Source organism: Thalassophryne amazonica, chromosome 8 (assembly GCF_902500255.1).
Source record: "Thalassophryne amazonica chromosome 8, fThaAma1.1, whole genome shotgun sequence".
In the NCBI taxonomy this organism is placed as follows: domain Eukaryota; kingdom Metazoa; phylum Chordata; class Actinopteri; order Batrachoidiformes; family Batrachoididae; genus Thalassophryne; species Thalassophryne amazonica.
In genome coordinates this window covers 51528567-51553047 of record NC_047110.1, presented here as the reverse complement: position 1 = coordinate 51553047, position 24481 = coordinate 51528567, and the positions used below count along the sequence as shown (strand labels likewise).

The 24481-nt window shown below is 41.0% G+C and overlaps 1 protein-coding gene across 2 annotated transcripts; it reads right to left on the bottom strand.

Moving 5' to 3' along the window:
* Positions 1–24481, bottom strand: galk2 (galactokinase 2). Of its 2 annotated transcripts, none has more exons than XM_034176233.1 (10): positions 24321–24481; positions 24151–24239; positions 17034–17157; positions 16835–16928; positions 16561–16707; positions 15837–15935; positions 12365–12517; positions 5401–5611; positions 4947–5148; positions 1–355 (listed from the first exon to the last, which is right to left on the bottom strand). In XM_034176233.1, exons 1-10 carry the CDS (start codon positions 24362–24364, stop codon positions 148–150), a joined length of 1371 nt encoding a protein of 456 aa, XP_034032124.1. In that variant the 5' UTR covers positions 24365–24481; the 3' UTR covers positions 1–147. The 2 variants fall into 2 exon arrangements, with proteins under 2 accessions (XP_034032124.1, XP_034032125.1); XM_034176234.1 differs by having other exon boundaries at positions 17034–17104; positions 24321–24342.

Below are 24481 nucleotides of genomic sequence, written 5' to 3'. Positions count from 1 at the left end.
TTTAAAAACACAAAGAACATTCCATTAATTTTTGCCCCCTCCACTTTTTTTTTTTTTTTTTTTTGAGAATAATGTTGAAAATCAGTTGGATATCAGGTTGCATTCAATTTGGGTCACAGTGCTGTTAACTGCTGTGGACAATGCATTTCAACCCTCAACAAACACTGTAGCTCCTCCACCCGGCTTTGTCACAAATAAACTTTGCTTTTCAATTGCTGCCCTGCGTGAATCAGGATGGTAGAAGGCCTCTCTCACTGCTTGTAGGAAAAATTCCACCCTGTCACTGGGAACCATAGAAACAGCACATCCGCCCCAACCTGCTCCCGTCAGCCGGGACCCAACAGCCCCAGACCTCCTGCAAGGAAACAGAAAAAAACTGTGAACTACACTGTTTGAACTTCAGGTGGAGAGGGTGAAAGATGAACTGGACTGCCAAAGGAAAGGTGCGCTGACACTTGCATGACTTTGATGCACGCACTTGCACACCCCGTGTCCTGCAGGACAATAAACTCATCTTTAATGGGTGTCAACTGAAAGTGAGAGGGGCGTTGGCGCATGCAACTGCGCAAAGAGAATTCTGAAATGTTCAAAAAGTCTTTCACGCATAAATGTCGTGCAACGTGGCGTGATCTGCTCGCGAACACTACATGCAGCTCGTCGAGTAAAGAAGTGAACAGAGCGAGTGGTTGTGTCAACACACTGCATCAGAGCGCAGCTCATCTCAACGATTATAATGAGATGTTAAATCTATCATAAACATACTTTTACAGCTACACACAAGAAGGAAAGAACATGCAACTGTTTTACCAAGCCATGACAATGTAAACATGACAAATAATTATCTTTTTAGACGGCTCCAAAGGCTTTCTCCAGCTCATTCAGTGCGCGTGCGCGCACGAATGGCTCCGGCTGGAGCTCGCCTCTGTGATTGAGGAAGCGATTACAGCAGTTTTCAGCAGCAAACTTGCAGAGACAATGATTAATTCCCTATGAAATAATTATTTCATATATGCAGCGTCCAGCGCAGAGCGCATGGCAGCCGGTGGAACAAAGCACAGTGTCCAGCTGGGTACACAGCAGGTGGGATCATCACGACGACATGCGTGCAAGTGCCAGGATCAAAGTCGTGCAAGTGTCAGGGCACCTAAAGTCTTTCTAAATCCACCACAAAGAGCTACATAAAACCATGTACAACAGCCAGCAGATCTCTCAACAATGCAAAAACATTCTGTGAAAGGAGGGTGGGGGGTGGCTCTGCCACTTACTGGAAAAAAAAGTGTTATGCTGGTATTGGGCACCGTAGTCTTGTTTGAGGGTGGGTGATAAAGGGGTTAAATGAAAGAGCTTATGACGCAAAAGCTGGACTTCCGGAGACAGCCCCATTATCATTATTTACATTAAATCTCGTTAAAACTTACTGACACAACCTCTCCTATTTGCCTTGTCTTCCCTTCTCCACTGGGAACCGAAAAACCTGCACTTTTCGTGACTTCTTCGGTAGTGATGGGTCCAGCAACACCGATGCATCGATGCAAACGTCGAGCTCATAGAGCGAAACCCGTGTCAGTGTGCGTATCGCTTTGCGAAAGTCACGTGACCGATACAGGAACTGTTTTGAACTGACACTGACGTGCCAAAGTGGCCAAACTATGTTTATAAGGAAGAGTAACTGTCAACGGGATGCATCTGCCAAAAGGATCTTGGATCTTTTGTGGTGTATCATCAAATTCACCTTACGTCGTGGACAGTGATGCCGGTAACGCGTTACTCTAATCTGACCACTTTTTTTGTGGTCTTTTTTTAGTAACAAGTAATCTAACGCGTTAATCTTTCCAAATCAGTAATCAGATTAAAGTTACTTCTCCAAGTCACTGTGCGTTACTATTATTTTTGCATTGTGGGTCAATAGCAGCATTAAACTTGGTCTGTGGGCAGGAGGTCGGGGGTTCGACTGAACTGCCCACTTTAAGCGGGCTGCGAGCTTTTCATCCGTGGTTTTCTGCAACAGCTACGACTCGTCCTCACCTCTTAAAGCGCGGTGACAATAGCACACCTGCACTGAGCTTTACAAAGACATTTTTATGCTTTTTTTTTCTCCGAGCCGCTCCGTATCTGCTGCTAAAAACAGTTGATCCTCCGTGACGCGTCAACAACTAACACTATTTTCCACTCAAATGCACATAAACTCTTTGAGGACCACATGATGTGAAAACGCAATAAAACCTTCTTACCTGTAAATCTGCTCATGTTTTCTGCATAAATAAATGTTATCCATTCTTTGTGTTCAAATGCCAAAGCAGGGGCGAATCCAGATGGAATGGGGGTGTGGGGCAAGGATGTGCCCCCACAACACCCCTAGATTAAAGGTCCAGTTTTGAAGCCATTTTTTTACTACAACTACTAATACTACTTAAAATAATAATAATTTTGACAAGTAAAATGTTTAGAGAGAATTTAAATGTTAGAAAAATGTTAGAATGAATTTAATAGTTACATTTATAAACAATGTAGGTTAGAAATTGCAAGTTTTACTGTTACAGTGCTGTCAACAGTTAAACATGAGGTCAAGAAAGAGGTCTTTATTTTACTTTTTATAAAACAAGTATTTATTTTCATTGAAGCCAAGAAAGGGTGACTATAAAGTGAGTTTTGGCAAAACAGGCATCGTCATGTTAAGGTGGCAGAGGGTTGTTGTCGGCAGCTGGGGAAAGTAACTAAAAAAGTAACTAGTAATCTAACTTAGTTACTTTTCCAACTGAGTAATCAGTAAAGTAACTAAGTTACTTTTTCAAGGAGTAATCAGTAATTGGATTACTTTTTCAATGTAACTGTGGCAACACTGGTCATGGAGTAGCAGTAAACAAAAAGGAAAGTTTCCACCATGTGGGATCATTTTGATGTCATATCGGAAAATAAGGTATGTTTTAATTTCCTTGTTTCATCCAGCTCCTCTAAGAGTTTCCACTTGATCTGTCTGAATTCGTATTAATTTCAGAGTGACTCTTAATTTACTATTCATATTATTTTCTGCAGGTTAAATGTCGCATTTGTTCAGTAGACTGTTCCTATTTAAACAAAACCACCTCCTCAATGCCGAGACATTATAGGGCCAGGCATGAGAATGAAGTCCCAGATACACCCAGGATGAACTCAAGTATAGAGCCATTCTACAACTTACTCACAGTTAATTTATTGATAATTAATTCCTATTAATTTATTCTTTACCTCATTTTTAACCATCAAGCTTCCAGGAAGCACACGCTGGATGAGGCTCTGCTGAGTTTCATCCTGAAGTACTACCAGCCCCTCAGCACTGTGGAGAGTGAAGGATTCAGGGAACTTGTTCAGGTCCTTCAGCCCTCATATTCAGCATTATTTGTTTGTTGTTGTTTGGAAATCATGTACTAAATGCCACATTGTTGTTTTTAGATGACCTTAGGCAACATCTTGACATCGAAGGAGACAGGCAGACCAAAAGTGCCACAGCTGATGCCATTCAGGAGGTACAGAGGTACCTGGCAAAGGCCAATATTGTCAGGTCCCAGGATCTTCTAAGATACTGGGACAAGACAGTATATCCAAACCTCTTCCAGCTGTCATTACAGTTTCTCTGCACTCCAGCCTCATCTGTGCCCTGTGAGTGGATGTTTTTGAAAGCTGGACAAGTTGCATCAAACAAGCCTAACAGACTCAAATTCAAGACTTTGGAACAACTTCTTTTTTTGAATAAAAATTTGTAAACGAAATAAAATCCCAGTCCACAAGCATCCTCAATCACAACACGTTTACTTAGATTTTCACGTTATGATGCATGTTCACATTATTTATTATTAAAGATTTTAAATTTAACTGAAGATAGAAATTGATACAAAATGACATACAATGACTTAGATTATATTATTGTATACTAGGCCATGAAATCAGTGTCAGTTGAGAGTGTCAAAGCAGGTGCCTGTAGGGATTTTTAGGTCCAGAAGGTGTCAGTATTCAGTGACACAGTATCGACACAGTATCAATACAGTTTGGCAATGTGCTCAAACGCTTCATGACACCCATCACTATGCTTCGGTGATCGCAGGTGAAAACAGTACACTAGTTTTCCATTTAAAGTGATATTGTGTTTGTGTTGCACACTGGCAGGCTGTCCCCAAAAGTAATCAATGGACTAACCCATTTCGTCAAATATTTACAGGCTGCTTGTTCTGCGCACGCTCAGAGCTCGTTACCTTCATAGCACAGATCTGATATTAAACTCAAGGAGTTTGTGTTACGTAAAATTTTTATATCACTCTGTTCACATAAACCTAATGATACAGCCTTTGAAATCATGTGATCATGTTTGTGTCAGTGTCTCTCACTGATCAACAAATTTATTCCAATTCCTTAGAGTTAAAGGAATATTAAACTGGCTGTTCCTATCCAAACCATGGCCGAGTGTTAAATTATCCATTAAGTGTTGAATTAATTGACTCTTTCAGTGTGAAAATACTATGATTGGTCCTAAGCCACGTGTCTTTCAACAATGGGAGGAAGCCAGAGTGCTTCCACCAAGGCCTGATGAGAACTTGTAAACTCTACATGGAGATGCCACAGGCGAGGTTTGAGCCTACAATCTGCTGAATGTGTGACTGCAGCAGCACAGTGAACTCGGTACTGATAAATCTTAGTGTTTCACCCTGCAAGAGGAAGCCAGATAACACCATCAGACTTAATTCAAAAGTGTTAACTTAACACTCAGCCAGAGTTTACAAGAAACCTCTAATTCAGACTTCATTTAACTAAAACTTACAGTTTCCAATTTGCACTGTGCATCTTCTGTGACATGCATGGAAAGGCTTTCTGATTATAAAAAAGTGGTCCAATTTTGTTTATTTATGAGCATATTGTCTGTATTTAAAATCCAGGAGTATTCCACTAACACAGTAGTAACACATAGCTGTACTCACAGACAAATGTCCACCAGCTGGTCCAGTTCAGTGCAGCTGCACTTGTACAGATCTCTGCAGCTTGCGTGGCTCTGGTTCATCAGGTCTCCCAGCAACTGTACGGAATCAGCAGGTTCTGAATCACAGACCTTTTTAAACTGCAACACCCGCGCAGCTTCACCATAGACGTGTTTGGCTCGTTGGTACAGCTTAAAGTGCATCACTGAGAGAAGGAGAAAGAGAGACATGCTACACGCCAACCAATTCTTTTATGCAGACATTATCATAAAAAGTCTGTTTGGCTGTTTTTTTCTCAACCCTAAATATGTCAATATATAACTACAAAACATGATGTAGTAATGCATTTTTTTGAAAACAAAGAAAGCAACGAGTCATCAACCACCTTGTCTCACAATGTCTAAAAAATAATAGAATTATTTAGCAGACAAAAGTTTTACTACTTGCTGATGCTCACAGTGCTGAGTGTTGGAGCTCAGCAGATCTGTAGAAAACTTCTCTGAGCTGATGCCCAGGATTTTGCAGATCTCCTCTCGACTGTAGGGCTCAAGATGCAACTTCTCCTCCACGAGAGCCAACATCTCCTCCAGGGAAGCCTGCAGCTCCGTTTGAACATGGACCAGCTTGGATAATGTGCTCGGGTCCAGACCCCGTGCCTTGGCCAGGATCTGAGAACACACCAGCCAAGACATCATGCATAATCATTTATGTCATATTAGATTACAATCAGTGTTGCCACAGTTACTTTGAAAAAGTAATCTGATTACCGATTATGCCTGGAAAAATAACATTACTTTACTGATTATGTTATGTGTCGGACGCAGCTCGGAGAACCGACCAGCGTTTGAAGGACCCAGTATGAAATAAGCAGAGCACGGTACAAAGGCTAACTGAATTTAATACATAACAGTGATGTGATACAAAACAACAAAAGAGTGTGCGGTCTGGCGTGGTGGTGATACGGTGCGCTCCCAGCAGCGCTAACGGTCCGGAGCCAGAAGCTGTTCGGACCCAAGGACCCCGCCGACACCCCCCAGGTGGCCGCAACAAACCGAGTCTGTGAAAGAAGGAACCATTATGTGAGTCCACACTCTACACACAGAGAGACCACTCAAAGGTGTACATAAACAGCAAACACTTCCTGGCTTAATTACTAATCAGCTTCCCAACCTGCAGGCATGGAACATCCAGTTCACAAAACTCCACTGCAGTGGAAGCCGATACATGACTAACGTACAGCTCAATATAATAAGGTGTGAGGGACACCACATTTACTGACTGTATAAATGTTAGTCACAAAATCTAACGTACCTCAGGAAGTGTGCTGACGAGCGTGAGACCTCACCCCCTCCTCTTTCACAGACCGTGCATCAAACCCTGGACGTTCTCTGCATCCACTGATGATGAGATGGCTCCCGAGACGACGATCTCACCCGTCTGGTCACAAGGTCGAGTCTCTGGCAAATACACACTGTATACTCCAGTCTTAAATGCCACCATGTTCCAATCCATATAGATGCACCACAGCTGTGAGTCCTGACGAGCCGCAGGTGATCAGGGTGAGGTCCTGATAACCTCAGCTACACAGCCACTCAGTCCCAAATGCAAGCCACCTGGAAGGAAAACCAAAAGACAGAAACAAAAAGGCAGCCAGGCCCCCCCAGCCATACAACAGTACCCCACCCTCACGGGAAGCCTCCCGGCGACCACACAAACCTGGCCCAGGAGAAACACCCTCCTCCAGAGACCATGGCTGGAAACCGCATCTGCATTCGTCTTCCAACAGAATGGTTGATGTCCTCTCCTCTGGCTGCATCCTTGCCTTTGTTTCAGTCAGTCACTTAGCACAGGTGTGGCCAGGAGTTCTTAAACCTGTGCGGTCAGCCTTTATCCAACCATGTTCGGTCTTTAGTCATAAAACAAAAAAGACAAACACAAACAACCAAAACACCCCCCCTCCCCAGGGGACCGTCCCATCAAACCCCGGGAAGAGGAGAAAAGAAAAACCCCAAATTTAAGCTTACAAATAAAAGTGCTAAAACACCCCCCCCCCCCCCCCAAACGACATGTAGGGACCAACACCCCCCAGAGGACTTCCCGCCAGCTCCAGGAGTAATAACCACAGCCGAGGTCCCTCTGGGATCCAACGTCACCCACGGGGACTCCCAGCGCCTCCCAGAGGACCACTCGTCAACCCCAGGAGACGCCTCCCCTCATGACCAACGGACCCAGCCCCGGCCGTCTATGGCTAGATGGACCCACAGCCCTTTCCCCCCCAGAGGACACCACAGTCAAACCCTGAGGGCGGAAACTGGGGGGAAAAAACGAGAAAAAAAAAAAAAAAAAAAAAACATACAAACAAACCAACCCCACCCCCTTGGCGCAGTGGAAACTGGAAGCACGTCCAGTGTCACCAACCGTGACTATACCCCAGAAGCCAACCGGGAGGAGTGGAACAACGGTTATGGCAAACGGCACAAAACGGCGCCACTCCTCCGACTTCTACACCAGCCACTAGCTGCGGGTATATCCCACTGCCCCAAACCTCAGCCACGCCGATGGCAGACGGCCAAAGGCGTGCTGAAGCCGGAGGTGGAACAGGGAATCAAAAAACACCCCCCCCCCCCCCCCAGGTGCAGAGGTTACCTGGGAAACGCCCAGTATAACCAAACTGCACCACTCCAGCAACGCCGACACTACGGCTCACCCGGCTGGAGCCAGAGGAGAAGAGAGGGAAGAAGAAGATTCCTCGGCCTCCTTTAGCAGTAACGGTACTTGTAATAAGTGTAGCTTATTCGTAGCTTTGGAGGCCAGGCTGGGCGAATTGGAGACTCGGCTCCGCACCGTGGAAAATTCTACAGCTAGCCAGGCCCCTGTAGTCGGTGCGGACCAAGGTAGCTTAGCCGCTGTTAGTTCCCCCCTGGCAGATCCCGAGCAGCCGGGAAAGCAGGCTGACTGGGTGACTGTGAGGAGGAAGCGTAGCCCTAAACAGAAGCCCCGTGTACACCGCCAACCCGTTCACATTTCTAACCGTTTTTCCCCACTCGACGACACACCCGCCGAGGATCAAACTCTGGTTATTGGCGACTCTGTTTTGAGAAATGTGAAGTTAGTGACACCAGCAACCATAGTCAATTGTCTTCCGGGGGCCAGAGCAGGCGACATTGAAGGAAATTTGAAACTGCTGGCTAAGGCTAAGCGTGAATTTGGTAAGATTGTAATTCACGTCGGCAGTAATGACACCCGGTTACGCCAATCGGAGGTCACTAAAATTAACATTAAATCGGTGTGTAACTTTGCAAAAACAATGTCGGACTCTGTAGTTTTCTCTGGGCCCCTCCCCAATCAGACCGGGAGTGACATGTTTAGCCGCATGTTCTCCTTGAATTGCTGGCTGTCTGAGTGGTGTCCAAAAAATGAGGTGGGCTTCATAGATAATTGGCAAAGCTTCTGGGGAAAACCTGGTCTTGTTAGGAGAGACGGCATCCATCCCACTTTGGATGGAGCAGCTCTCATTTCTAGAAATCTGGCCAATTTTCTTAAATCCTCCAAACCGTGACTATCCAGGGTTGGGACCAGGAAGCAGAGTTGTAGTCTTACACACCTCTCTGCAGCTTCTCTCCCCCTGCCATCCCCTCATTACCCCATCCCCGTAGAGACGGTGCCTGCTCCCAGACTACCAATAACCAGCAAAAATCTATTTAAGCATAAAAATTCAAAAACAAAAAATAATATAGCACCTTCAACTGCACCACAGACTAAAACAGTTAAATGTGGTCTATTAAACATTAGGTCTCTCTCTTCTAAGTCTCTGTTGGTAAATTATATAATAACTGATCAACATATTGATTTATTCTGCCTTACAGAAACCTGGTTACAGCAGGATGAATATGTTAGTTTAAATGAGTCAACATCCCCGAGTCACACTAACTGTCAGAATGCTCGTAGCACGGGCCGGGGCGGAGGATTAGCAGCAATCTTCCATTCCAGCTTATTAATTAATCAAAAACCCAGACAGAGCTTTAATTCATTTGAAAGCTTGTCTCTTAGTCTTGTCCATCCAAATTGGAAGTCCCAAAAACCAGTTTTATTTGTTATTATCTATCGTCCACCTGGTCGTTACTGTGAGTTTCTCTGTGAATTTTCAGACCTTTTGTCTGACTTAGTGCTTAGCTCAGATAAGATAATTATAGTGGGCGATTTTAACATCCACACAGATGCTGAGAATGACAGCCTCAACACTGCATTTAATCTATTATTAGACTCTATTGGCTTTGCTCAAAAAGTAAATGAGTCCACCCACCACTTTAATCATACCTTAGATCTTGTTCTGACTTATGGTATGGAAATAGAAGACTTAACAGTATTCCCTGAAAACTCCCTTCTGTCTGATCATTTCTTAATAACATTTACATTTACTCTGATGGACTACCCAGCAGTGGGGAATAAGTTTCATTACACTAGAAGTCTTTCAGAAAGCGCTGTAACTAGGTTTAAGGATATGATTCCTTCTTTATGTTCTCTAATGCCATATACCAACACAGTGCAGAGTAGCTACCTAAACTCTGTAAGTGAGATAGAGTATCTCGTCAATAGTTTTACATCCTCATTGAAGACAACTTTGGATGCTGTAGCTCCTCTGAAAAAGAGAGCTTTAAATCAGAAGTGTCTGACTCCGTGGTATAACTCACAAACTCGTAGCTTAAAGCAGATAACCCGTAAGTTGGAGCGGAAATGGCATCTCACTAATTTAGAAGATCTTCACTTAGCCTGGAAAAAAAGTCTGTTGCTCTATAAAAAAGCCCTCCGTAAAGCTAGGACATCTTTCTACTCATCACTAATTGAAGAAAATAAGAACAACCCCAGGTTTCTTTTCAGCACTGTAGCCAGGCTGACAAAGAGTCAGAGCTCTATTCAGCTGAGTATTCCATTAACTTTAACTAGTAATGACTTCATGACTTTCTTTGCTAACAAAATTTTAACTATTAGAGAAAAAATTACTCATAACCATCCCAAAGACGTATCGTTATCTTTGGCTGCTTTCAGTGATGCCGGTATTTGGTTAGACTCTTTCTCTCCGATTGTTCTGTCTGAGTTATTTTCATTAGTTACTTCATCCAAACCATCAACATGTTTATTAGACCCCATTCCTACCAGGCTGCTCAAGGAAGCCCTACCATTATTTAATGCTTCGATCTTAAATATGATCAATCTATCTTTGTTAGTTGGCTATGTACCACAGGCTTTTAAGGTGGCAGTAATTAAACCATTACTTAAAAAGCCATCACTTGACCCAGCTATCTTAGCTAATTATAGGCCAATCTCCAACCTTCCTTTTCTCTCAAAAATTCTTGAAAGGGTAGTTGTAAAACAGCTAACTGATCATCTGCAGAGGAATGGTCTATTTGAAGAGTTTCAGTCAGGTTTTAGAATTCATCATAGTACAGAAACAGCATTAGTGAAGGTTACAAATGATCTTCTTATGGCCTCGGACAGTGGACTCATCTCTGTGCTTGTTCTGTTAGACCTCAGTGCTGCTTTTGATACTGTTGACCATAAAATTTTATTACAGAGATTAGAGCATGCCATAGGTATTAAAGGCACTGCGCTGCGGTGGTTTGAATCATATTTGTCTAATAGATTACAATTTGTGCATGTAAATGGGGAATCTTCTTCACAGACTAAAGTTAATTATGGAGTTCCACAAGGTTCTGTGCTAGGACCAATTTTATTCACTTTATACATGCTTCCCTTAGGCAGTATTATTAGACGGTATTGCTTAAATTTTCATTGTTACGCAGATGATACCCAGCTTATCTATCCATGAAGCCAGAGGACACACACCAATTAGCTAAACTGCATGATTGTCTTACAGACATAAAGACATGGATGACCTCTAATTTCCTGCTTTTAAACTCAGATAAAACTGAAGTTATTGTACTTGGCCCCACAAATCTTAGAAACATGGTGTCTAACCAGATCCTTACTCTGGATGGCATTACCCTGACCTCTAGTAATACTGTGAGAAATCTTGGAGTCATTTTTGATCAGGATATGTCATTCAAAGCGCATATTAAACAAATATGTAGGACTGCTTTTTTGCATTTACGCAATATCTCTAAAATCAGAAAGGTCTTGTCTCAGAGTGATGCTGAAAAACTAATTCATGCATTTATTTCCTCTAGGCTGGACTATTGTAATTCATTATTATCAGGTTGTCCTAAAAATTCCCTAAAAAGCCTTCAGTTAATTCAAAATGCTGCAGCTAGAGTACTGACGGGGACTAGAAGGAGAGAGCATATCTCACCCATATTGGCCTCTCTTCATTGGCTTCCTGTTAATTCTAGAACAGAATTTAAAATTCTTCTTCTTACTTATAAGGTTTTGAATAATCAGGTCCCATCTTATCTTAGGGACCTCGTAGTACCATATCACCCCAATAGAGCGCTTCGCTCTCAGACTGCAGGCTTACTTGTAGTTCCTAGGGTTTGTAAGAGTAGAATGGGAGGCAGAGCCTTCAGCTTTCAGGCTCCTCTCCTGTGGAACCAGCTCCCAATTCAGATCAGGGAGACAGACACCCTCTCTACTTTTAAGATTAGGCTTAAAACTTTCCTTTTTGCTAAAGCTTATAGTTAGGGCTGGATCAGGTGACCCTGAACCATCCCTTAGTTATGCTGCTATAGACGTAGACTGCTGGGGGGTTCCCATGATGCACTGTTTCTTTCTCTTTTTGCTCTGTATGCACCACTCTGCATTTAATCATTAGTGATCGATCTCTGCTCCCCTCCACAGCATGTCTTTTTCCTGGTTCTCTCCCTCAGCCCCAACCAGTCCCAGCAGAAGACTGCCCCTCCCTGAGCCTGGTTCTGCTGGAGGTTTCTTCCTGTTAAAAGGGAGTTTTTCCTTCCCACTGTAGCCAAGTGCTTGCTCACAGGGGGTCGTTTTGACCGTTGGGGTTTTACATAATTATTGTATGGCCTTGCCTTACAATATAAAGCACCTTGGGGCAACTGTTTGTTGTGATTTGGCGCTATATAAAAAAATTGATTGATTGATTGATTGATTTCATTTCATTATTTATGTACATCTTGATCATCTGACTGGAGTGCTCAGCCTTTTTGGGAACATCCATGTTTATGCTTCAGCATATTAAAATGTATCTGTAACTTCAGCTCATCGTTTTAGCAGTTTATCGGTAAAATATTATCACAGTTAACTTTTCAGTGAGTGGATTATCGGTTATTCCAGCTACTTTTAGGTTAGCTGTGTCCACTGAGTTCTCATCATATTTAGGGACACAGTACTGATGGTCACGGGATCCACACCGCGCTACAGGTCAGCAGTTCTTTTTTTTCTCCTGTTCCCTATACAGTCTTTCGTCCCAACAGAATCACATGGAATTGGGTGTAGGTGGACAGTACCTTTGTGGCAATTCGACACTCCACCACACGAATGTTGTAATGTGAAGATGCAGCTTTGTTCATCTCCACACAGCAGTTGGAGATCACAAAAACAGCCCCGTCTGGGAGTTTAACATCAGTAGCCCGCAGAGGCTGGAATTCGATCAGTTTAGCCTGAAGAAAAAAGGATAATTTAACAGAAATCAACATGACAAACTGTCAACTGATGACAACTACTGAATTTCCAACATGACCAAGGAGATATCTAGTTATGACCTTACAACAATCTAACATACACTTTTTAAGACTACGACTGATTTTTATTATCATTTATTCTGTAAATATTATCTCTGTTAACAGTTTACAGGAGTTACACGTCCCTGAGTCAATAAAGGCCTCAACAAACATTTGATAGTGATCAGAAACTTTTCCGTTTTCCTTATTGTGGATAGCAAAACAAGTTCTCTCTAATTTAATCAGGTTAGTTCAAGTCATGCAAATTCTATATATATATATATATATATATATATATATATATATATACACACACACACACATTATAAACTAGGTTAAATGTATTCAGAGATGTTTAAATGCTAAAATCAGTCTTTGGTGTGGAAAAGTTTGAAACCTGACAAAGCCAGTTTATCTCAAATAAAACAAAAAAGCAATTTTCCATTTGATAATGAGATTTTGTAAGCTATTAAAAACAAGGTAAGCCCATGAGCGTGCTCAAGTGTAAATCTCAAGCCGTTCGTGTCATATTCAGTACACTGACATGTCTCACCCCACATAGTTACCACATACATCCCACGAAAACACACAATCTACAAGACCCACTCAACAAAGATGCAAATTTACCAGCTCCCCGTCTGCCTGTAATATAATGCCACAGCTGCATCCACGTTGCTACTGCTGCTCAACCCCATTTACACTCCAGCATCCACCTGTGCGCTCGATTAGTAAATGGTAAATGGACTTCATTTATTTAGCACTTTTCCCTCTGCATCAGATGCTCAAAGCGTTTTACACATCAATGCCTCACATTTACCCCGATGTCTGGCTGCCGCCATGCAAGGCGCTCACTACAGACTGGGAGCAACTAGGGGATTAAGGACCTTGGCCAAGGGCCCTTTGTGATTTTCTGGTCAGGCTGGGATGCAAGGAGTGATGACGTTGGAGCCTAAATGCCAACTCTGCTGCCACAACAATTATGCTTCACTGTGAGTTGTCTGACTGAACTGCATCGATATATTAAAAGCCAAGTGGCCTCTGTGTACGTGTATGCGTGTGTATTTCTTCAATCTCAGAGAAACTGGGGAGAGCTGACATTTGCTGTTTGGTGTGTGAATGGACTGCATTTATATAGCGCTTTTCCATCTGCATCAGACACTCAAAGTGCTTTACAATAATGCCTAACATTCACCCCAATGTCAGGGTGTTGCCATACATGGCGCTCACTACACACCAGGAGTAATAGGGGACTAAAGACCTTGCCCAAGGGCCCTTCGTGATTTTCAGTCAGGCTGGGACTGAAACTGAGGATCTTCTGGTCTCAAGCCCACTTAACCACGAAACCATCACCTGTTTATGTATTTTGGGTCAAGGATGATCGCCGCAAAAACAAAAAGCTGATAGGACTAATATTTTTGGAGAAATTGTGGATATTTTGTAATAACAGTGAACAATGGACGTTGATAATTAAATTCTGGACTCGCATGCAATTCCAGCAGGGGGTGGTAAGTCATCTACACATTAAAAGCCAAGTGGCCTCTGTGTACATGTATGCGTGTGTTTAACTTCGATCACAGGGAAACTGGGGAGAGCAGGCATTTGCCGTTTGGTATGCTTACGTATTTTGGGTCAAGGACGAATGCCGCAAAAACAGAATGTTGATAGGACAAACACTTTTGTAGAAATTAGGGATATTATGTAATAACAGTGAACAATGGAAGTTGATATTGCCATTAACCAGTCTCTGGTAACCAGATAAGCTCTGAACAAAGGAAATATTCCAACCTTGCCAATAAAAACAAATAGTCACAAAACTTTCTCATTTTAATTTCCTGCACTTTCAATTAAAATCATTATAGAAACTTTGCATAATTTATTACCACCCTTGAAAAATGTCAGCTACCTATTTTATAAACACTACCCAATCTAGAGCCCGTGGATCCCCACGGGCAACACACCAGTTTTTATATAAATTCTCCAGCACTGTGTGAAGCAGTGGGATCGCCGCACTAATCCCACCTCTTACAAACCGTGATGTTTTAATTGACCTCGTTTTTGGACTCTGTGCTTCCACAAGTTTACAAACTACAAGTCACATGAAGCTCATCAACATTTTTACAGCGGCTGGATGTTAAATTTGTATGTTCACAGAGGTAAGGAGGGTACTCTCCTCTTTTTAAACCATTATCAAACAGAATGCAAAGCTTTTTTAGCAAAGTGGCTGTTTGTAATCGAATCACAAGCAGTGATGGCAACAGACAACAAGGACAAACTACTTTATCATTAATGATGAGGAGGAAAAAGCAGCAAGAGCGATGGCTTATTTAAGTGCGTCACCCGGTTTTAATGTGGTAAACGTTCTATAATTTGTTTGGCATTACAGAGAAGAATCAAGCTGCATTGTCACAAAAAAAACTTTAAGTAAATTGTCATATTGTTAAATGACCATCTCAGTTCTGCCACTGCAGACGACAGTAAACCTGCAATAATGAGTGTTTTACTACCACTAACAACTCTGGGAGCTTTTATGTGTGTGTGTGTTACAAGTGAACAGCAGAATAGCAGTCAGACTTCCAGCTCAGACACCTCTAATCTTGGTGAAAAATAGCTAAATGTATCCAGTAATGTAACTCAGTGTGACGTCACCTCCACAAGTTCTATTAACATGATGTAAATTACTGTAATTACTTCCAACATCAGCATGAATACAGTATATGATCCAACATGTGCCTGTGGTAATACTGTAGCTTGTCCAGTGAATCACAAATGAACACGGTCAACATTTGTCACTGATATAACCTCTAAAAAAAAATATGGTTTTCTTTACTGCATTTGGACAACAATGCATGAGAATATCTATTTTGTTGTAATCCCAGTGTTTCATAAAAAAAAAGATTGTTGTATAAACTAGATGCAAATTACAAATTCAGACAACCTTCACACAATGAAGCCTTGATTTTAATAAATATGACTCCATAAACACTTATTCTTTTGTTTGCCTTAACTTTTCCAATCCTGTGAAAACACAGTTGTTCAATTCAAAATAATAATTATTAATTTGAATATTGCTTTATAGTATTATAGCATTAAAACATGTTTCAAAACCAGGTTGCTGTATATATATATATATATATATATATATATATATATATATATATACACACATATACATACACACATATACCAAGCAGCCACATTATTTAAAAAAAAACAAACAAAAACACCCACTCACAACCAAAAAACTAATTTGAGTACATACAGTTCCCCTCTCTGCCAAGAATGAGATGGACTGATCCATGCCGCCTCCTTCTGTACCGATGTAGTGCTCACATTTTGCGCATATCTCAGCCAGTGCCACCTGGGGGAATTCAGCATTTTATTACAATGAAAAAAGTGCATTGCAATATCAAATTCTGAAGAGTTGTCTAGAAAAACAAACAGACAAACAAACTAAATAGGTTCATCATTTGAAAATGAGAGCCCTTGTTTAGATTAAGCATGTATGCCCTTTGCTTGAAAATTTTCTGCTGGAAGAATAATTCAGATTTTTCTATTACTACCTGGTTTATACAACCCAGTCTTTATTTTGTTTTTTTGTTTTATTTTTCTGTGCTTCCATCACAAAATGTCACATTCTCGTGATGAGTTGTTTTTTATCTTACTATTACTAACCCTACCCCTCCCCTAACCCGAACCATTACCTAACCCTACCGCTAATCATAACCACCCCCCTATATCACTTTTCATTTTGTGTTCCCGTCACAACATGTATTTGAATAAGTTTGTGCTCCTGTTACAAAAATGTGGCACTTTTCATGACAATATCATGAACCAACAGATTAATGTATATTTCGTGATGCTGTCGTAAGATATGGTAGGGTTTATGCCAGACATCAACATTATTACACCCCCCCACCCCACCCCACCGCCCCAAAAAAGAAAAATGCACATTAAATGATTTGAAATCAAACTAATTACTTTACCTTAGAGAGTGACTTCTTATTTGCCTCCATTGTTACGAGTCCAGCACAACAAACTAAAGCACTAGAACTTGAAAGACCAGAGCTCGGAGGAATGGTTCCATCAATGAGACAGGACATCCCAGCCAAGTGAGAAATCCCAAACTTCTCCTTGTTATAAAGACACAGCAGAACATCCAAAGCTGAATTCCACAGGGTTTCAGTATGTACAGTAAGTTACATTGTTATTCTTTCCAGACAATGCATCAACAATCAGTACAGCTGAAATGTGCTTCACCTGGATACCTTTAACCCCACAGAGAAAATAATAATACCACATCGGATTGTCTTTGTCTATGACAATGTCCTGTAAACAAGGAAGTGCGAAATCCCTGCAAAGTGAAAACAGTAAGCACAGTGAAATCACATGGTAAAGTCTGTAAATTAACACTCTAAAATAATAACAAGCAGATTTAGAAAGTGTGCATTTTTCTCACTCGTATTGTGGATTTATGTTGGCCAACTGGATCACCCCTGATTGGTTCACTGAGACGGCTGCAAGGATGTTCTGCTCAATAGCCATTGGAAGGACAGAATAGCCACAGTAATCAATATGCTCACCTGTCACATGTGAGGCAAGGAATAAAATGAATAAAATTATGTTTAAAAAAAAAGCAAACAAATTCTACTGAAAATTTGACCAAAAATATCAGAATCAAAATTGGAGTAGCCCAATATGGTTTTGAAGGACATTACTAGCATAAATTTTTAATTGTAGCTGTTTGTAGCTGGTGTTCAGTATCTTAAACAGGCCGCATTGTACACACTGTAAAACCTGATAGTTAATTAAAATACGGGAGTGACTATTCACCCAATGGCCGGGCACACACAGCCGAAGTTTGCTATTCGCCCAGCTGCTGTCTCTCTCTGGTCGGTGTGAGGGGCTCAGCACTCCCCTCACACCGTGAGTCACAGCTCCGTCCCCGACCACACTGACGGACAGTCTCTGAAATAAGAGCCTCTCAGCAGAAGTCTGTCACTCTTTCTTCTGTTTTGTGCTCAGACTTGCAGACTGAGTGTTTCGCTTTTTTGGAGAACACACAACACTTTACAGAGCTGCGTGTCGTCAGAGCGAGCTGCAAAAAGTTTGTACCTGAGTTTTCAGAGGTGGTGTTTGTAGTTGCCATCTGCCACGCCGGTGTTTGCCAACCCGGACAGTGGGAATACCACCTCAACCGGCAACTTAGCCCCGCGACTGGACAGCAACAACGTCCGAGGCCCGCCCAACGTGGTAAATTCACTGAGGCCGCGCGCTGCCTCATTAAAGCCGCGCGTCACGAGTGCCGCTTCCCCGAGGCCTCGTGCAGCCACCGCGGATCCATCAGCGCGGAAACACCGAGGCCGCGCGGCACCAGCGCAGTGCAGATCCATCCCGGTGACAAACAACGCAGGCTGTTAACATCGGCGATCGACAAGCTGCTCATAAGCCGACCATGGGGCCAAAGAAGGTTCTGACAGCGGAGGAAGGTGACGATATTAAAAAATCTCTGGACTTTCTATCAGAGGAGATTTCTGTTGTGAAGCAGCAACAGAAATCAATTATGGATCTGGTGGAGGAGGTGAAGGCATTACGGCTCCAGAATGCCGAGAAAGACCGGCATCTGGTGCAGCTGGAAAATAGAGTGGCTGAATTGGAGCAGTACACCAGAATTAACGACGTCATCATCACAGGTCTTCATATCAAACCACGGTCCTACGCACGGGCGGTAACAGATGAGAGCGGAGGGGAGCCCAGTGAACAGGAGGTCAGCTCTGTGGAAAAACAGGTTGCTGATTTCCTCCTATCTAAAGGTATAGAAATGGATTTAAATAACATTGAAGCGTGCCACCCTCTGCCCTGGAGAAATGACGGTGATAAACGAACCGTCATCATGAGATTCATCAACAGAAAACACAAAACAGCACTGTTAAAACAAGGAAGAAAACTGAAAGGGACAAACGTATTCATCAATGAACATCTCACCAAACGGAATGCCGACATCGCCAGGAAAGCACGCTTCTTAAAGAAACAGGGAAAAATCCAGCACACATGGACTTCAAACTGTAAAATATTCATCAAACTGAACGGATCACCAGAACAAGCAAAAGTCATGGCAATAAGGAACATCGAGGAGCTGGACAAATATGAACAATAGTGTTTCTTAAAGCGAGGATCTGGACAAATATGACCAATAAGGTATGAGGACACAAACACATCACAACACCATGACACAGACCAGAGGAACCTATTCATCTACTACCTATTCATCTACATCTGGAGACAAGAAGGATATAACTCAAAGGATTGCTGATCATGGAAAAGTAGAACCGAGAACATTTAAATACACAGACCACAATGTACTGGACTTGGAGCACGATATAGACCCGGACAATAATTTCTTCTCAAATATCAATGACAGTTGTTGCTATTATACAGATGAACAGTTTAATCGGATCATTAAAACGGATAACAAATTATCAATAATCCATTTCAACAGCAGAAGTCTATATGCAAACTTTAACAACATTAAAGAATATTTAAGTCAGTTTAAAAAAATATTTAACAATTGCTATATCAGAAACATGGATCAATGAAGATAAAGGAATGGATTTTGAACTGGATGGATATGAATTTAATTGTGTAAACAGAAAAAATAAGAGTGGAGGAGGAGTGGCTGTGTATGTGGATAAGAACATGGATTATAAAATAGTAGACAATATGACAACTGTGATTGATAACTTATTAGAATGTATAACTATTGAAATATGTGAAGAAAAAAGCAAAAATGTATTAGTCAGCTGTATATATAGAGCACCAGGATCTAGTATTGAAACATTCACTGACTGTATGGGAAAAAATGTTCTCAAAAACTAATCAAAAAACTGTGTTCATTTGTGGTGACTTAAATATTGATCTGCTCAATCCAAATAAGCATAAAATAACAGATGAATTTATCAGTATAATGTACAGTATGAGTTTATATCCAAAAATCACCAGGCCAAGCAGAATTACATCCCATAGTGCCACCTTAATTGATAATATATTCAGCAATGATATTGAGAATAACACTGTGAGTGGATTATTAATCAATGACATTAGTGATCATCTACCAGTTTTCATCGTTTATAATAGAAACCATCGGCGGAATCAGCCAGAGGAGAAAATAAAATACAGGCGAGTGCGGACAGAGGAAAACATGAACACACTAAAGAAGGATTTACAGGAGCAAAACTGGGAAAAGGTATACAGTGAAAGTGATGTTGATAGTACATATGAAACTTTTTTACAAATATTTACATCATTATATGATAAAAATTGTCCAATTAAACAAGACTACAGAAAACAAAAAATCCAAGCTCGACCATGGATGACGAAAGGGTTACGAAATGCATGTAATAAGAAAAATACACTGTATAGAGAATTCATAAAACTAAAGACTAAAGAGGCAGAAAATAGATATAAGAAATACAAAAATAGATTAACTAATATTATACGGGTATGTAGGAAGGAATATTACAGTAACATATTATATAATAACAAAAACAATATTAAAGGAATATGGGATATATTAAATAGCATTATCAAAAATGGTAATAAAAAACAGAGTTACCCTCAGTATTTCATTGATAATAATGTCAAGAAGGAAAATAAGGATGAGGTAGTCAACGGTTTTAATAATTTTTTTGTAAATATTGGACCAAGCTTGGCAGAAAAAATTCCCGATTCCCAACCTGAGGATTGGGATAATAATCTCATAGAAAGAAATCCCTGTTCAATGTTCCTCACAGCAGTGGATGAAAATGAAATTATAGACATTGTGAATAATTGTAAATATAAAACATCTACCGATTTAAATGAAATTGATATGGTGGTGGTAAAACAGGTCATTGAATGGATTGTAGAACCATTAACATACATCTGTAACTTATCATTTCAAACCGGTAAATTTCCCAATCAAATGAAAATAGCTAAGGTTGTGCCGCTGTATAAGACTGGGGATAGACACCACTTCACAAATTATAGACCTGTTTCTTTGCTTCCACAATTTTCCAAATTATTAGAAAAGTTATTCAATAATAGATTAGACAAATTCATAAACATAAATTACTTACTGATAGTCAATATGGATTCAGAGCACATAGTTCAACATCACTTGCATTAATAGAATCAGTTGAGGAGATTACAAACGCCATAGACCACAAATTACATTCAGTTGGAATATTTATAGACCTTAAAAAGGCTTTTGATACAATTAATCATGACATATTAATCAATAAACTTGAACAGTATGGGATTAGGGGGTTGGTGTTGCACTGGGTGAGAAGCTACTTAAGTAACAGAAAACAGTTTGTGAAGTTGGGGGAATATACATCATCATGCTTGGGCAATGCTTGTGGCGTCCCACAGGGGTCAGTATTGGGTCCAAAACTGTTTCTAATTTATATAAATGATATTGTTAATGTTTCCAAAATATTAAAATTAGTATTATTTGCAGATGACACAAGCATTTTTGTTCAGGGGGGGATTTGCAGGAGTTACTGAGGAGGATCAGTACAGAAATGGGAAAATTGAAAATATGGTTTGACAGAAACAAATTATCATTAAACTTAAGTAAAACAAAATACATGTTATTTGGCTATTGTAATACAGACATACAGGTTCAGTTACAAGTCGAGGGGGTAGATATTGAAAGGGTACATGAAAATAAGTTTCTGGGGGTGATAATAGATAAGATAAACTGGAAGACTCATATAAAACATATACAAAGTCTGTCAAGAAGCATTTCAGTTCTAAACAAAGCGAAACATATTCTGGACCACAACTCACTCCGCATTCTTTACTGCTCACTGGTTTTACCATATTTACAGTACTGTGCAGAGGTATGGGGTAATACTTATAAAGGTACAACACAATCACTATCAGTAATGCAGAAAAGAGCTATAAGAATTATTCATAATACTGGCTATAGAGATCATACAAATCCACTATTTTTACAATCCAAATTCTTAAAATTCACAGACTTGGTTCATTTTCAAACAGTACAAATTGTGTATAAAGCAATAAACAATTTACTTCCAGCAAATATTAAAAATATGTTTTTTAACAGATCAGGGGATTACAGTCTGAGGGGGAAATTTAATTTAAAGCATCAGTGGGCACGAACAACATTAAAAGGTTTCTGTATTTCTGTCTGTGGGGTGAGGATGTGGAACAGATTGGGAGTGGGGCTCAAGCAATGTCCAAGCATGAACCAGTTCAAACAGCGGTACAAAAATATGTTTTTTTCTGGGTATAGGGAGGAGGAAGGGTAATGAGGGTTAGGGTTGTTTTTGTTTTTTGCTTCGGCTTGTAAATATATAGTATTTTGTATGTAAGTAGGTATGTGTAGGTGTATATTTATGTTTGTGTATATATATGTGTATATATGTATATGTGTATATATGTGTATGTATGTTGATGTGTGTATGTATGTATGTATGTGTATATATATGTATATATATATATATTGATATCGGTTTAGGTGTGTAGGAATCTATGTGTATATGTGGCAAAGGGTATTACTGGTTGTGGGGAAGAAGGGGTAGGGATAAATAAGCTGATGCTTCACCCTACCCCTTTTCGGACATGTTGGGTACGCAGTAGGAACTTTTTTGTTGTTGTCTTTACTGATCTATCTTGTAATTGTTGTTGTATCAAATGTTCGAAATAAACAGTTTTCATTCATTCATTCATTCATTCAAACATGGTAACTGCAAAACAACAACAAAAAAAAAGTGACTGCAAGCTTGCTTGTTAAACCTCCGGCTGAAATGCATCTAGTGAATCACAGAGAACAAGGGATTAAAAAAAAAAAAAAAAATCACGAAGAGACCCAGTCTACCAGCCTTAAAAAAGAAAAGAAAAGAAAAAAAAAAAAAACTGAAAAATTGTTACATTTTACAAGTTGGGGAAAAAACAAAAACAGAATGCCACATCCCATCATCAATCAATCAATCAATTTTTTTATATAGCGCCAAATCACAACAAACAGTTGCCCCAAGGCGCTTTATATTGTAAGGCAAGGCCATACAATAATTATGTAAAACCCCAACGGTCAAAACGACCCCCTGTGAGCAAGCACTTGGCTACAGTGGGAAGGAAAAACTCCCTTTTAACAGGAAGAAACCTCCAGCAGAACCAGGCTCAGGGAGGGGCAGTCTTCTGCTGGGACTGGTTGGGGCTGAGGGAGAGAACCAGGAAAAAGACATGCTGTGGAGGGGAGCAGAGATCGATCACTTATGATTAAATGCAGAGTGATGCATACAGAGCAAAAAGAGAAAGAAACAGTGCATCATGGGAACCCCCCAGCAGTCTACGTCTATAGCAGCATAATCATCATTTCCATTCAGCTAAATGTCAAGACTCTGGCCAGACCATGATCGGGCGAATAGACTATTTGTGCCTCATTCAGCTGATGATCGGGCAAATAGACATTTTGCCACAGCTTTGCGTCCCCAGCCGCTGGGCGAATAGACTCAGCCTTAAAATACTGATAACTAATTTGCAGCATGACTTAGTTTCAAACAAGTGGAACATAGGTGTTGCACTTTTTGTTAGCAGGGAGACCAGCATCTATTCACTGGGCGATTTTTAATAACATGAACGAAGCAACGGCGTCACAGGCGCCAGCACGCTCTATAGGTAGAGCAATGCCAAAACCAGAAATGCCAAAATGTTGAGTCGATACTCAAACCAGAAATACCAAATGTTGAAATCTTCCTGGAGTGATAATAGAGATCTCGGGCGAATTCAGTGGACAGTCGATACTGAAACCAGAAACGCTAACCTTAGAGGTAGCGCACACCTCGACAGCCCTTGAAGTCAGTCAGGGACTTAGCGCGGTGCTATCCAAAGTATTCCAGAAAGGGCCAAGAGGGTGCAGGTTTTCTTTGCAGCCACTGACTCCAGCAGGTGATTTCACTGAGTCAGTGGCTGCAAAGAAAACCTGCACCCTCTTGGCCCTTTCTGGAATGGGTTGCTGCGGAGCCATGTCACTTCTGGCGAAGTGGCTAATCTGAAGGCGAGAATTCGTACTTACGTGACTGGCTGCCCAATGTAAACCATCTGGGGCTGCATTGATTGTCTATTGAAATCAGTTTTGTTTTGTCTCTAACTTGCTTCTAACAGCCATCTGACAGCTCTCACTGCCTGAAACGATGAGATTTGTACACCAAGCCGACCTGAAATGAACCATTGCACACTGACTTTATTGACGAGTCTGACCCCTTTGAAAAGTGACCAAATTACATATTTGCATTGAGCTCGGCGATGTTTTCATCGGCCAGAAATGACCACCAGAGGGCGCTCGGTGTAAAGTCCGCCGCAACCCATACTTTGGACACCACTGATGTAGAAAATAAGTACATTTCTGGACCCTGAATAATCAAAATTGATACTGAAAAAAGTCTGAAGGACTTAAATGCCATGGTGAGATGGTGAGGAGCTTCGCTCATTAATGTCGGCGACATGAAACATATTAATTAGTTGAATAAATATTTGAAAAACAATCTATGTGAAAGCTGAAATAAGCTTACCTATTAGATTTACCCGTCCAGGTGCACACGCATAGAACAAAGGAGACTCTCCAAACTTTGTTTCAAATGAAGTTTTCAAGTTTTGCAGCCTGTGGAAAGTAATGGAGAGAAAACATTTAACACCAATGACAGCGTCTCCTTAGAAATAACTGCATATTTTACATTCTCACCTTCCATCAGCAGTACACTTTAATTTTGGTGGGTTTGTGGCCATTTTTTGCCGGATTCAAACAAGCCCCTCAAAAACACCCCTGCCTCTCTCAAAGCCTCTCTCGCCCAAAGGTTTCATTTGCATATCCTGTTCGAATCAGATGATGGTCAGAAGCGCATC